General features: G+C 46.0%; 1 protein-coding gene across 1 annotated transcript in view; it reads left to right on the top strand.

Annotated features, from left to right (window-relative positions):
- Positions 1-15,266, top strand: part of Wdfy3 (WD repeat and FYVE domain containing 3) — a 223,573-nt gene that overhangs the window by 159,352 nt on the left and 48,955 nt on the right. Inside the window, exons 34-41 of the mRNA XM_051170516.1 lie at positions 928-1,107; positions 2,103-2,336; positions 7,639-7,738; positions 9,623-9,783; positions 11,074-11,303; positions 12,009-12,118; positions 13,440-13,622; positions 14,722-14,879. Coding sequence (XP_051026473.1) covers positions 928-1,107; positions 2,103-2,336; positions 7,639-7,738; positions 9,623-9,783; positions 11,074-11,303; positions 12,009-12,118; positions 13,440-13,622; positions 14,722-14,879 — 1,356 coding nt within the window. The remainder of the gene's footprint in view (positions 1-927; positions 1,108-2,102; positions 2,337-7,638; positions 7,739-9,622; positions 9,784-11,073; positions 11,304-12,008; positions 12,119-13,439; positions 13,623-14,721; positions 14,880-15,266) is intronic.

The raw sequence follows: 15,266 nt of genomic DNA, 5'->3' as shown, positions 1-15,266 counted from the left end.
GAACTTAGAGATGAGGAATTTGAGTGTAATGACAGAATCTGTCCCTGTCTGCCTCACAGGCATACTGTGAGTGATGACATAGCTCACTGCACAGCTTAGGGCTGTGTTTTAAGAGAAGATGCTAACCTGCATTCCTTGAACTATGTGCATCTGATAATTGTAATTTTAATTCAAACTCATTCTCTTACCTAAAAGCAAAACACTGCCATTAATGCATCACCTTAGGATGCCTTGGGAGGGGGGGTCTCACTTTTGTGCTGGTCTGTAAACAAATGTAAAATTCTTTCTTAAGGAAGAAGCCACTGTCAGGGCAAGTATCAGGAAGTGCATGTTTTTCAGAAACTTAAAATACTCATATTTTCTTTACTGATCCCCTGCAGTGCTTAAGAGTGTTGGGGTAAGGCTAGGAAATCCCTTCATATCTTTTATCCTACTCCCAATTTTCTGATGGAACGCACAGGATCACTGAAGGCTAAAGCCACTAGGGCACAGGCCACACTCACACTGATAACAACAGCTGTTCTTGGCTGAGCCATGGGGGTGCTGGGGAACAGTTTATAAGGCTGTGGCTGGTTTTCTGGTGATTAGATTTATCTGCCTGCTTGTTCATGTACGACTGATCAAGTTTTGGATCATTGATAGCCTCAGTGTCAGAAAAATAATAATAGTAAGGTTTTCTTCTCTCTCTCTCTCTCTCTCTCTCCCTCTCTCCCTCCACCCACCCCCACCAATTTGAGACAAGGTCTCGCTCATAGAGCTCATGCTGATCTGAAACTCCCCAGGTCTCTGAGGATGACCTTAAGTCCTGATGTTCCTTCCTCCGCTTCCCAAGCGCTGAGATGGCAGGTGTTTGCCACAAGCTCGCCTTAAGGTCTCCTAGAAGTACGGCCCTGTCTAACACAGTTGTTCTCCTCCTGCCCGTGTTAGCCATGGCAGTCGGAAGAAGAGGGCTCATGGCTCCGAGAGTACCCAGTGACCCTGATGCAGTTCTTCAGATACTTGTACCACAATGTTCCAGACCTTGCCTCCATGTGGATGAGCCCCGATTTCCTGTGTGCCTTAGCAGCCACCGTCTTTCCCTTCAACATCCGACCGTACTCAGAGATGGTAAGGAATAGAAGGGACCTAGGGTCAGGCTCAGACCAGTCCGCCCTGGCGAAGAGCAGGCCTCTGTGTTCCTGGGCTCCTGACCAACTTTGGTTTGTCGCTTTCTTCCCCTCCCTCTGTCACAGCCTGTTGTCAAAGCTCCCCACAGATGCCTTCCGTTTTCCCCTAAGTGAACCGTGAACTCTGCTCCCTGCCTTTTTTCCTCCATGCCCTTGTAAGTCCGTTGCTGACATCCCAGGCCAGGCAGTCACTGTTGCATGTCTTTTCCACAAAATGATGACTGTGCTTAGAAAGAGCTCTTCATAGGTCACAAGACTCTGACCAAACCAAACTGCTCTCTTTTTTATTCAGAAAGTAGATGTGCATGCATGTACATTCATATATGAACTTGTAACGCCTCCTTATCTCCTTATCAGCATTCAGGGCTTATTTACTATTCTCTCTCTCTCTCTTTCTCTCTCTCTCTCTCTCTCTCTCTCTCTCTCTCTCTCTCTCTCTCTCTCTCTCTCTCTCGATTGACTTCATCCTGTTGCTATCTTGTTTATTTGGATTTTGCTCACCTGCAAAAAAAAAAAAGAAAAAAGAAAAGAAGATCAATCTTTGGGGATCACCCTTATAATAAGTACCTCTCTGACCTGTGACCTTTGCCTTCTCAATAGCAACCTTCAGACATGCACAGTGCAGCCGTTCTCACATCCCCACTTCATTTATCTGAGGTGTTTATAATCCCCCAAGGAAGCGGAAGTGGTACATAAGGTCAGTCAGAAAGTGCTTAGCAGCACAGTGTAGGGCCACGTCACCACCTTGAAGGCAGCATACTGTGAGGTGATGCTCAGTGCAATGTAAGCTCTGCTTACCTGCTGCCTTTGCCATGCCGCTCCTGGTGCCATGCCGCTGCCACGGTGCTGTTTGGTTTCACTGTTTTAGCAAGCATGCAAGTGAAAGGTGTCACACAGACTCTAATGTGACTGACTGCCCCTGGTTTTTCTCGTCAGGTGACAGACCTGGATGATGAGGTTGGGTCCCCGGCAGAAGAGTTTAAAGCTTTCGCGGCAGACACGGGGATGAACAGGAGCCAGTCAGAGTACTGCAACGTGGGCACCAAGACCTATCTGACCAGTCACCCGGCTAAAAAATTCGTTTTCGACTTCATGCGAGTCTTAATCATCGACAACCTCTGTCTTACCCCGGCCAGCAAGCAAACTCCACTAATTGATCTGCTGCTGGAGGTAAAGACAAAGAAATGTATGATAACCAAGTATGTTCTATACAGAAGACTTTAGATTCCTAGTCCTTCTGGAGGATGTGTAGGCAAAATGCAGGAGAGTAGACAAGTTCTAACATTACATGTATGTTGGACCCTCCCACTTTGTTGCACATTTTTTTTTTCATTTTCTCAAGCATATTTCGACTTTAGTTCTTTGTCACCCATTTTCTATGGCCGACTTTTCCAATAAGGGTCAAATACTTATTTTAAGTTTGTGTCACAATTCTTCACCTGCGTCATGACACTGACTAGAACTAGAGAAAAGACAGGGCACACTGAATAGGGCTGTGCTTCCATAGAATTTTATTTTCAAATGAGACCCAGGCTGGATTCAGCTCATAGGCAGTAGTGTGCATTTGCCAGGTCCTCTAGACATTCAAAACACTGGCAGTTTCCCTCATGTCCCCACTTGAGTCAGTCACACTCACCCATCGCTGTCACTGTCCAGTGCAGTTTACAACACCGGGTACTGCACACAGAAGGTTCTCAGCACACACTGGGTGACTGCGGTTTCTCCTCTCTTGTGGTAAGTGAGAGGAATTAGTGGCCTGGGAGAGACTGAGAGCTTCTGCAGCTTGTGGTTTCACCAGTGGCCATAGATGTGACCCGCCCCTTAATGTTCGTCTAGAGCTGGGCTCGCCGTTGTGTAATGACTGTACGAGGCTGCGGGTTTGAGTCTAATCAACAGTGTCAAATGACAAAAAACAACAAACTGTTCACCTCCTGACATCACTAAAGAAAAGAGATCAAGAGAGAGAATCTAAATGACCCATCCTTGCTGGTTCTTCAGCCCAGTGCATTTCAATGGAGCCAGAGTCCTTGCCGTGCAAGGTGTGAGGTTAAGATGCGTGGGGACCGCTCTCTTCCTCACTGCTCTCTCAGCTTGACAACCCAGTGGCTTTCTCTGTTCCCTCTAGTGGCTAATGCAGCTGACTTTTTAATTACAACCTCAAAACCATGGAAGGTGTTTATGTCACTCCTGTGAAAACATCTCAGCTCGGACAGTTAAAATAAGTCACTTACGGAATTTAGGAGCATTTTAAACAGGACCACAAGCGTTTAAAATTGGCAGGGAGAATAATGTCTCAGCAGTAAGCCACAGGATTAAAAGCTTGCCTGATAGAACTTGTCCCTCGGGGAACCTTGAGGAATTCGTAGGGCTAGAACTGGAGCCTAGTGATGGAGCTCATGGTGGAGATGAGTCACTGACAGAGCTCCATGAAGGAGCCTGGTGATGGAGCTCAGTCAGAGAGCTCCAAGATAGAGCCTGGTGATGGAGCTCAGTCAGAGAGCTCCAAGATAGAGCCTGGTGATGGAGCTCAGTCAGAGAGCTCCATGAAGGAGCCTGGTGATGGAGCTCAGTCAGAGAGCTCCAAGATAGAGCCTGGTGATGGAGCTCAGTCAGAGAGCTCCAAGATAGAGCCTGGTGATGGAGCTCAGTCAGAGAGCTCCATGAAGGAGCCTGGTGATGGAGCTCAGTCAGAGAGCTCCAAGATAGAGCCTGGTGATGGAGCTCAGTGGTGCAGTTGATAGAACTCCATGATGGAGCCTGGTGATGGAGCTCAGTGGTGCAGTTGATAGAACTCCATGATGGAGCCTGGTGATGGAGCTCAGTGGTAGAGCTCAGTCACTGATAGAACTCCATGATAGAATCTGGTGATGGACCTCGGTGATGGGTAAACAAAACAGCTCAAGAAGAGAGATGGTCAGTACCTTATTATCTAGAGTAAAAATCAGAAAAACTGAAATCACAAGATGTGATTCAATAAATTATACAAGAAAGGGTTAAGTATCCTCAAGAGTAGCACACAGTTAAGAGTGTGGATGATTGTGCCAGTGAAAGCACATCTTAGGCTTCAAAGAACACTAGCAACTAATTAACCATTCATGAATAAGTTATAATTAATTAGTCATGAATAACCTATGGCCTTTGCTTCCTACGGTAGCAGGAAGGGCTTCACTTACCCGTGTTAGCCTCGAGTACAGGTCTCGTCGTGGGTGTGTGGAGCTGTGCCCCTTGGGCTCCAGAGCTGAATGTTGGAATTTTAGTTCAGGAGCAACAGGAGTGCCAGCTTGAAGCCCTGGACAGATGTTAAACTCTTTAGGCCCCAAATGGCTTTCATGTGTCTTTGTCTCCCTTAAGAGGCGGCAGAGGCCTTGCTGTGTGAGTGAGTACTTCCCACTCATGTACCTCTTAGCTGCATCCCTGCCAACCACGGAGGCATGAAGCCATCCTAAGCAGAAAGGCTGAGAGAGATGGCTCAGACACCACACACAGACATAAATGAAAAGCAAATCTGAGTCTTTAACAGGTACCTTGCTACATTAAAGAACTTTACACACTTCCATGTCTCTATGCAAAAGCAGGCTAGTTAAAGTAGTGCTGCTTTGCATGCCTTCCTAAGGAGCAGGGTTCTTCTGCTTGAGTCTAACTGTGCAGGGATTTGAGAGCAGGGCTGAGTGTCTGCTGCCTCCCAGCATGAAGGGAGGCCCCTGAACCCACTGATCTTTAATATGGCAGCTGTGAGCCACACTCTTTAGTCTTGTTCATGTTTGATTTGTGATAGGAGAACATGCTCTCTTGATTATGTCTGCCTAAAGAGCAATCTCTAAAACTAAGAGATTCACATTCTCATCGAGATTTAGGCCCCTGTTCATATAGAATGTTTGAGTGTGACACTGAGACCGTATAGAATGACTTGAGTGTGTCCGTGAGGCCCCTGTTCATATAGAATGTTTGAGTGTGACACTGAGACCATATAGAATGACTTGAGTGTGTCCGTGAGGCCCCTGTTCATATAGAATGTTTGAGTGTGACGCTGAGGCCTGCTATAAGGAAATAAATGAGACGCAAGAGAAAAGAGGGGTTTTCAGTAAGAAATGCTCTGTTTATCACAGAAGTGTGTTCCCCTCAAACTACATCCATTCTTTGAAGAATGGTGTCCTGTGACAGTTCCTTCGCCAAGTTCATGGAAGGGTTAAGCATGTGCACGTTACCCAGTACTTCTGAAGTCCTGTGTGCAGGTTCCAGCTCTGACCTCATCAAGTTCAGTATGCTCCTCCCTTGTTGCTCGTCTATCTAGTGACCTAGTAGAGGAGCCTGTCCCTGAGAAGCATGATGGAAATTGAACAAGGTAGCATAGGTAATAAATAGCACTGTGGCTGGCATGCCGAGGAAGCCTAGTGGCCTGGCTTGAGTGTCCAGTGAGTCTTCTCAAGTGCTTTGCTGCCCCCTCCCCTCCCCACCCCCAGCTGCTCTGCTGGAGCAGATGGGCGGACTGCCTACAGGTTAGATTGTGGCGGCGGGAAGGAAGCACAGAGAACAGGGCAGAGGAATCAAAGCCAACACTCAACTGAAGTTGGTCATGAATATGTCCTCCTTTGTTCTGCATGATGTCTCTATTTTAAAATGACAGGCTATGGCAGGAGGACCTAGTAAAGACCGTTTGCACTGGTCTGAGAAGAGAAAAGCATCTTCTGCTCATAATCTTAGTGGAACAGACAACCTCAGAATCAAGGACATGTGACCATGGCCTATCTGGTCCTTGGGACACATCACACTGAGAGTCCCACACCTGGCTCTTAAGAGGTGATAACCCTTATCAATTTGTAATAAGAGCAAACCGGTAGTTTCATTAAAGTTTCTTTGGAATCAGACAAGTGACCATATTATCCAAAAGCTCGAGCTGTTGAAGTTGACCCAGGAGTGAGACCGCCCAATTCCAAGTATGTGACAACTCTGAAGAGTGCGGTTCTAGTGCCACAGCCTGAGGTGCTTAGGGAGACAAGTACCAGTGAGTGAACAGGCTCACCCAGAGTAGTTGACAAAAGGAAAATAACACATTGAAGCGTCTTATCACTCAACAGTATTTAATTCTAGTCCCGGAAGGATTTGTGGGTGACTCAGTCCCAGGAATTTAGCCCTCTGACTCTAAGTAATGATGAAGTTTACATTGGTTCCCGGCCCTACTTGCCTGGGGGTTCACTGGGTCTTCCTGGGGGTTGCCACAGCCTCACCTTGAAAGAACTTAAGATTTGTGACTGTGGCCATCACTGTGTCCCTTTAAATTCCTTGGAGTGTACTTACGTGCCAGCTGCAGGGCCTTGTATATACATTTATGTCATTTAACTGCCAAATGCCACTTGAAACAGATACATCCTCATTTTAGAGACAGGGTGTGACCGTTGGTCATTGTCAACTCGACACAAACCTTGAGCCACTTTGGAAGAGATAGTCTCAATAGGAGAAATGCCCCTACCAGGCTGACCTGGGACCTGGGAGGAGCCTGTGGGTCACTGTCTGCATTAATGATTGATGTGTCAAGCCAAGCTCACTGTGGGCTGTGCCACTCCTGGTCAGGTGGCCCTGGGTTGTATAAGAAAGCAGGCTGAGCGAGACACAAGGAGCAGGCAAGATGGTCAGAAACAGCCCTGGGGCTGGGTTTTTCTCTGTGTCTGCAAAGAACCAGCAGCCAGCCTCTACCTACACATACAGCAAGAATGTTGTGATGGTTGGAATTGTTCACTGTGTGTCAAAGGCCTAGCCTTCAGAGGAGGACAAAGGGATCCTAGTGCCCTGCCATTGCCAGGGGTTGTTCCCCATAGCAACCAATGCAAACAGTGTAGATCAGCTGTGTCCTCAGCTTTCGCTCAAGATCGGTGCAGCACAGAGGCCAATCAGAAATGCCAGCCACACAGCTGCTGCTGTCTGTGTGGAGACCACGCTGCTGTAGCGAAGCGCTCTGTTGGCCCCAGTGAGCCACGCGGCTTCCTTTCACAGATAGGAGAAAGCACAAGCCATAGCTTCCTTTTTCCTAAGGTACGGGAAGTTCAGCACTGAACTGTTGGCCTAATTAACTATTGTTTCCCTATTGAGGGTTCTTGGCTACTGTATTTTTTTGAGTGTTTATATTTACTTCAGTGACTTTATGGGTTATTTTATATGCTTTTCCTTATAAACTGCTGAAATGAGGTATATTGTTAAGTTATCAAATAGATTACACATTATGTTTAGAGTCAAGATTCCAAATCATTTTTAGAGATTTTTCTTTTTCTTTATACTGTTTAAAGTTCTATGATTTTAAAAAATAAGAGCATGGTTATGTGCACACACAGCCTCCCTTGTGCCTTTGTCCTTCAGTGTGCTGAGATAGGTGGCATAGTTCATAGTGTAACTGTGGTGGGACCATCTTTGTGTCGTGAAGTCTCTTTCTGATTCGTGTGTGTGTGTGTGTGTGTGTGTGTGTGTGTGTGTTAATACACAGGCTTCTCCTGAAAGATCTACAAGAACTCAGCAGAAGGAATTCCAGACGCACATTTTGGACAGCGTGATGGACCATTTGCTTGCAGCTGATGTGTTACTGGGTAATTCTGTGTTTATTTTAATTTTTTTTTTTTTTTTTAAGTGCTGATATTACCACTGCCCTCTCTCTAAGCTCCACGCTCTCCTCCTGCCTTCTTTCTTTTTTATCTGGCCTCTTACTGTTAGCATTTCCTTATATTCATGTTTGAGATGATATATTCATGTTTTTGCATACAGCAATTTGTTGTCAACACTATACAGTGGTATATGCCACTTGGACATATGCTTGTTCGTGTTATTGCTGATAGATATATTGAAGTTTCCAATTAGAGACAACTCCAAATAAAACTGCTGTAAAGATTTCTTATTCAGGAGCCACAGACATGCATAGTATGTGCATCTCTTGGGTAGTGGCATTTTAGGAATGTGCCCGCTATTCTTCAGGATGTGTGTCACAAAGTCAGAGTGCGCTGGACTGTAGTCTTTTAAAACATTTGTATTGGATTGCAATACAGTTGTGACACTTGCGACATTTACAGTAGAGACATCACTTATGTATCCAACAACATGAAATCTCTAAGAGGAGAAAATGGATTGGTCCAAGCCAGGAGTAGGGTTGCCTACCTGTCATTCAGGCATGGCTGCAGAAGCAACCAGGAGGGTTGAAGAAGGTTCACGGAAAGCCTGGGCTATGTGGTGAGAGCCCCTCAAAAGGCAAAAACATCAAAGTTTTAACAACTTACTTTCTCTAGCACTCTTGAGTGAGCGTCTGTATCATAGAACCTCTGCGCTGGTAAATTCATCTCAGGATTGTCTTACTACGTAATGTTGACTCTGTTTCTTAGCAATTAAACTTTATTATGCAACCCAACTAGCTTATACAAGAAGGAAAAAGGTTAAAGGGACAAAAGAGTGAACCTTCCGGTAGCTGTTCCACTGGACGGATCCTTAGGTGTCTCTCTGGCCTGTGTGCTGATCCAGCTTGTCCGCTGCCCCCCCCCCCCCCCCCCCCCCCCCCGCACGCTCTCTCTGCAGCTGACTTTGTTATTCTTTTTTCCCCCCAACTCCCTCAGTCACGTGAGAAGGACCGGCTCCTTCTCCTGGTGAGGGTCCATTAGAAAGACAATAGTCCAGGTGGGGTTCCCAGGTCTGCTTCCTGAATTCCAGACCCAGGATGGCTCCACTCAGTCTGTCGCAAGGTATTCATGGGGTGCCCCAAGGGTAAAGCCCGCCAAGACTGCTCCCACCTGTGACAAAGCTTACTCCTTCCCACAACGTAACTGAAATTTCAAAACTAGGAGCCAGGTCACATTTTTGTGCTTGCTGGTACCCACTGAGATCATTGTACCACAGAGACCCCTTAGTGTAGTGCGAATAGTTAATGAATCATCCAGTGGGATGAGGAGGAGGGATGTCAGGACCAGTGTGGTCATAGCAGCCCCTGGGGATGCCAGGGTAACCTGCTTAGGAGGCTGCACTGCTGGCCACAGCTCTGTGCACTTAGCTGAAGCCGTTTAGCCAGCTCTCGCAGTCTTCTGTCCGTGCCACTGTTGCTGTGGAAGTGCACCACGAATAGAGCTTTCTTTGGGAGCTGGCTTTCCCACTCACTATTTGCACACAACCCATCTCTAGTTGACTTTTTATCAGGTAGGGATGCACTGTTGCTGACAGTTCACGCTGAAGAACTGTTTGCTTCCCACAGGCTGGCTTTAGGTGTAAGGTTTCGCAGGGACTCTCAGGCCACAAAGCTCTTAACCTGGTAAAAATATTCTTTCCGCTGTTTATCTTGATTTCTGGCTGTGCACATCGTTTTCTTAAAGTAGTCCCTAAGAGCGTGTGGTCATGTTCCCTAAGGGCTGTGCTACACTCGCCCTAGCCTGTGTCTTTGAGGTCTTGTGTTGGTAGATACCAATTGTTTTAAATCTTTTTTTCCTTCTGGGATTTAGGTGAAGATGCGTCTCTGCCTATTACCAGTGGAGGAAGCTACCAAGTGTTGGTGAACAACGTGTTTTATTTCACCCAACGTGTGGTGGACAAGCTTTGGCAAGGCATGTTCAACAAAGAGTCTAAACTTCTTATAGATTTTATAATTCAACTCATTGCACAGGTAATCCATTGTCACTGCTTACTGTGGAGTATGTGTTTTCTCTTGATAAAGTTTTTTTTTTCCTGTTGTGTCAAAATTATTGGAAGCAGGTGTAACTAAAAATAATGAATATTAACATTTGATATACCCAGACTTTGTAAAAAGTGAATTTAAAAATGCAGAGTGTAGTCCTCCTTAGCCTGTGGCAGTGCTCCCCTCACCCAGTGCCTGGTGTTTTCAGCTGTGGGTGCTCTCCTGCCGACCCTCCCTGCCCAGGCACATTTAAATAGCTCAGGGAATACAACCAGATAAGGTTTCATAATATGCCATTGTATGAAGACTAGGGGGCAGGCGCATCCATACTGAGGACGCATCCTCTTGTCAGGATGCGCACCAACAGTTGATTGTCATCCTACTCCTTTGAGGACGTCACACCCCACCTGTAGGAAACATCTTCCATGTATATTATGGTTTCTGGTTTTGTATTTTTATGGGCTTTGTGTGCACATGCGCAAGTGTGTGTGTGTGTGTGGTGTTTCTTGAGTTTTTTTTTCCTGTTTTCACTTTATTCTGTCTTGGCTTTGTTGTTCGTTTGCCTATTTTTTTTTTTTTTTTGTTTTTTGTTTTTTTTTTTTTGTTTCTAAAGAGGGAGGGAGTGGAGCAGGGCGTGTAGTTTAGTGGAGTAGTTGAGAGGGACACCGAGATCAAAGTCTATAGTATGGTGAAAATTTAATTTTAGAAAGACAGATTTTCTTTTACAATTATATGAGTGACATATGGTGATTATGAACAAATTTACAGCTAGATGTAAAAAGTAAATGAAAAGGGCAAAAAAATATCTCATCTCTATGCCAAACTGCAGCACTTGCCCTGTCCGTTTTCTGTTGGGCTGTGACAGGGTTCTGTTCCCTCCTAAGACGTGTGTGCGTTTGTAGTTAAGCCAGAGAGCACAGCTTGTGAGTGAGCGTGCGGTCGGCCTGCTCAGTTCTTGGGCCCAGCATAGAGGCCGTTCATCCTGAGGAGGTAGTTTGCTAGAAGCTTCCTCCCAGCGACATCTGTGTGCTCTCAGGGAGGCCACGCTGCCACACTGGCACGGACTCTGCTCTCCTTATTCTTAAGTTGCATTTATGTGTCTCGTGGGTTCTGTGGGTTCTGAATCCATAACCGTGGGAGCTCGGTATTTTCAGCTAAGCACTCCGAGGACTTAGCACGGCACCTGTGGCATAACAGCTGATCCATGTGTGCTTGTGAATGACAGCAGGTTTTGCATTTTTGTCCTCTTTCTGAAAAACGTATCTTTCATTTTTTTAGTCAAAGAGAAGATCGCAGGGATTGTCGCTGGATGCAGTTTATCACTGCCTCAATAGGACCATCCTGTACCAGTTCTCACGGGCACACAAAACTGTCCCGCAACAAGTAGCTCTCCTTGATTCACTCAGGGTCCTTACTGTAAACCGGAACTTAATCCTAGGACCTGGCAATCATGACCAAGAGTTCATTAGCTGTCTTGCTCACTGCCTGATTAGTCTACATGTTGGAAGGTAAGCCTCGGGTTCCGATTGCCCAGTTGTCTCTGGCAGCATCCCCTCCCACCTCCTCCCGGTCTCCCCACTGACTCAGCTACCCAAAGAAACCAGAATAAAAAGAAAACAGAGTAAAACACAAGAAACACACAGGTACATGTATGCAACCAACAAAACCCATAAAAGCACAAAACCAGAAACCATGATATACACGCAAAAGGCCACTAAGGTTAAAATAAATAATCCCAAAGCACTGAGGCAAAGCGCCAACAAAAACACTTATGGGTTCCTTTGTGTTGGTCTTCTGCTGTTGTAAAAGGAGTTATCCTCAGGGAGGGGGAGAGCTTAGCACCTCAGGGCAGCTGCAGATATCTTGCTGCTGCTGAAGGGAAGAAGGGAGATCAGCTGCAGACTGCAGGAGACATATGAGTCAAGCATACTCTTGGATACACGATCTTTTTGCAATTTTAACATGACAGTCTTGATCCCTAGAGACTGCTTCAGCCACATGTAGCTAAGTGCATTTGTGAGGTCACTCCGTGGATAGGGCACCTTTGTGGTAAGTCAGGAGTCCTGTTGTGGCATCTGCTGAGTGTCCGTCTACCAGTAATGGACGGTGTGATGGGGCCAGTGCTTACGCGTGTCTGCAGAGCCAGTCATAGTAATTACAGCTTGCAGCTGCCTCACTCTCTCAGCTAGTTGAGTCTGGCTTGCATGTTTCAGCAACGTGGAAGGGTTTGGCCTGGAAGCAGAAGCCCGCATGACCACGTGGCACGTCATGATTCCCTCCGACATTGAACCCGATGGTGGCTACAGCCAGGACATCAGTGAAGGTAACCTGCGCTCGCTGGCTGTTCGGTCCAGTTTTCAGACATAACAGCAAGGCTTTCAAAACCTAACACAACCAACCTATACACGTACCAGCCTGCACGCAAACCAGGATGCCAAGATGAGGGAAACACTAAGCTGGTTGATGGTAACCTTGTCTCAAGGGAAAGGAAAAAAAAAAAAAGAAATAGAGCTACCGTATGACCTCACTATGTACACTCCTAGGTGCATACTCAGGGGACTAAGTCAGCTTACCGTAGAGATATGTGCAGATCCGTGTTTATGCCTGTGTTGTTCAGCTATTCATAATAGCCAAGAAATAGAACGAGCCTAGAAAAGAAAATGTGCACATAGATTCAGTGGAATTTTGTTTAACCATAAAGAAAAATGAGGGGCTGGAGAGATAGCTCAGAGGTTATGAGCATTGACTGCTCTTCCAGAGGTCCTGAGTTCAATTCCCAGCAACTGCATGGTGGCTCACAACCATCTATAATGTGATCTGATGCCCTCTTCTGGCCTATGAGTATACATGCAGGCAGAACACTGTATACATAATAATAAATAAATCTAAAAAAGAAAGAAAAATAAAATCTTGCATTTGCAGGAAAAAAAAAAAAACATGGTACTGAAATCACTCTTAAGTGAAATAAGCCAGCCTCAGAAAGACACGAACTACTGTTTACTATCATATGTGAAATCTAGATTTACATGTGTTCATGTGTGTAAGAGAGACAGACAGACAGACAGACAGGGAGGTTAGAGCTGTCACTGTGAGAGAACGAGAGAGTAAGGTGAGAAAAGAGTGTGGAGGGCGCTTGTGACCAGGAAGCAGAGCAGGGCGGTGTGGAGGAAGGGACAAGAGAGAGGAACATGGAGGACAGAGAGCAAGAACTAAGCATAATGGTAAATTTGTGAAAGTGTCACAATGACACCTCTTGTTTTGTATTCTAGCTTAAAATTAATGTAAAGCTAAAGAAAGAAAAAAATTGTTTTTCAGGACCTGAGCATATAGCCCATTGACAGAGTACTTGTGTAGTGCATACGGGGCCCTGCATTCAGTTGGGGGTAAAGGGCACAGTCTGAGAGAGCAATTCTTACCTGGAAGTCAGGAGATAAATACTTGTGGTTTTTCTGTTTTTTAAAAATACTTTCTACAAAGGCAAATCTTCACTTTGGCCCATCTAAATTAAATGCCTCTTTTCATTGAACTGAATATAATCCAATTATAAATTTTGCTTTACAATTAAATATAATACCTGGGTGGAGCCCAGGAAGAAAAGAGCTGCCTTTGTGTTCTCTCTGGATTCGTTTCTTCTCCTTTTCAAGGGCGCCAGCTCCTCATTAAAGCTGTCAATAGAGTTTGGACTGAGCTGATCCACAGTAAGAAACAAGTCCTGGAGGAGCTTTTCCGAGTCAGCCTGCCCGTGAACGACAGGGGCCACGTGGACATAGCCATCGCGCGGCCACTCATCGAAGAGGCTGGTTTGAAGTGCTGGCAGAACCATTTGGGTAAGAATGCCCGCTGGGCTCCCCAGCCTCGGCCCTCCGGTGCTCTGCACACTGCTCCCGCTTTGTACCCAAGCCTCTGCACTGGCGTGAGTTTTGAGTGACACATCATTGATGTCACTATCTCAGCTTTTATCCTTAACTGAGATTGTAGAAGCCTTAAACCGTGGGGCCTGGAGGCTGGAGAGATGGCTCCATGGTTAAAAACACTGTCTGCTCAATTCCCAGCAACCACGCGGTCGCTCACAACCATCTATACTGGGATCTGCTGCCCTCTTCTGGCCTGCAGGCGTCCCTGCAGATAGAGCACTAAATAATATTTATTAAAAACTGCCTTGGTAGCTGATTCTACCTTATTAAACTCATTCACGCACTCATTTTGCTGTGGCAATGCTTTATTATGATATACTGCTGTGGATCCTCAATGGTTTACAGTATACTGTCTGCACTTCGGAGCTTTCTTAAAATCTAAACTATTTTATGTTCCAAAATTTTCTCAACAAATGTTTCTGAGATGACAGATTGTGAATCATTAGCATAGAGACATGTTCTAATTTAAATAAATGTTCATATTAGCAGAGGTAAGTGACATCACGACCGAGCATCTGTCCTTAAACAGGTCAGCAGTCACAAGTCTGTGGCTCCTAAATCAATCTCTGAGGTGAGCGACTTTTGGTAACCGTAGCAGTTCCTCATCTGTGAGTGGACTCACCCCCACAGCTGCTCACAGGCCCAGGGAAGGCGCAGGAAGCGATGGGTTCTACATTGCTGAGTGTGTTTTTAATACCTACAAGCTTATGGAGTTTTATTTCCATGGGCTCAATAGCAGATGGAAAACAATAACTAGTGAAAATAGAAGCGCGATGGCCCTGTACCGTGATGGAAGCTGTGAGAATGTGGTCCGACTCTGGAAATCTAATTTCTTATTGCGTTGCAGTGGCATCTGCAGGCTGTGCTTGACCACTGAGAGCTGCAGAGCTACGGGAAGGAAGCCGTGGGTAGTTAGTAGGGAGAGGATTGTGCCCTGAAGCCATGCTACGAAATAGTAAAAGACTAACAAATACGTGGAAACTTGTACAGTTATCGAATTTTACACTTACAGCCCATGAAAAGAAATGCATAAGCCGAGGAGAAGCCTTGGTGCCTACCACACAATCCAAACTGTCCAGAGTCAGCAGCGGCTTCGGCCTCTCCAAGCTCACAGGATCCAGAAGGAACCGAAAGGAAAGCGGCCTTCACAAGCACAGCCCTTCCACGCAGGTACGGGCTTGGCTTCAGGGCCTGTAGGGTTTACCTCTCCAGAGCCCAGCTGCAGGGTTTTACGTGATACCGCTAACGTATGCAAGCAGAAGTCTTGAGATAAAACTTTTCTACATTCCGAGTTAGAGGAGAGAGGGGTGAGCCGGGCGTGGTGGCCCCACACCTTTGGAGGCAGAGGCAGGTGGATTGCTGTGAGTTCGAGGTCAGCCTGGTCAACAAAGTGAGTCTAGGACAGCAAGGCTACACAGTTGAAACCCTGTCTTGGAAAAAAAAAAAGAAAGAAAGAAAGAAAGAAAAAGAAAAACAAAAGAAAAGAAAAGGAGAGGAGAGGGGTGACAAATTTCAGAGAGTCTCCATTTTTGTAAAATACCTGTGATACCCGCCATG

This window comes from Acomys russatus, chromosome 28 (assembly GCF_903995435.1).
Source record: "Acomys russatus chromosome 28, mAcoRus1.1, whole genome shotgun sequence".
NCBI lineage: Eukaryota > Metazoa > Chordata > Mammalia > Rodentia > Muridae > Acomys > Acomys russatus.
Note: the sequence above shows the minus strand (reverse complement) of the source record. Positions and strands in the feature narration are given on the sequence as shown.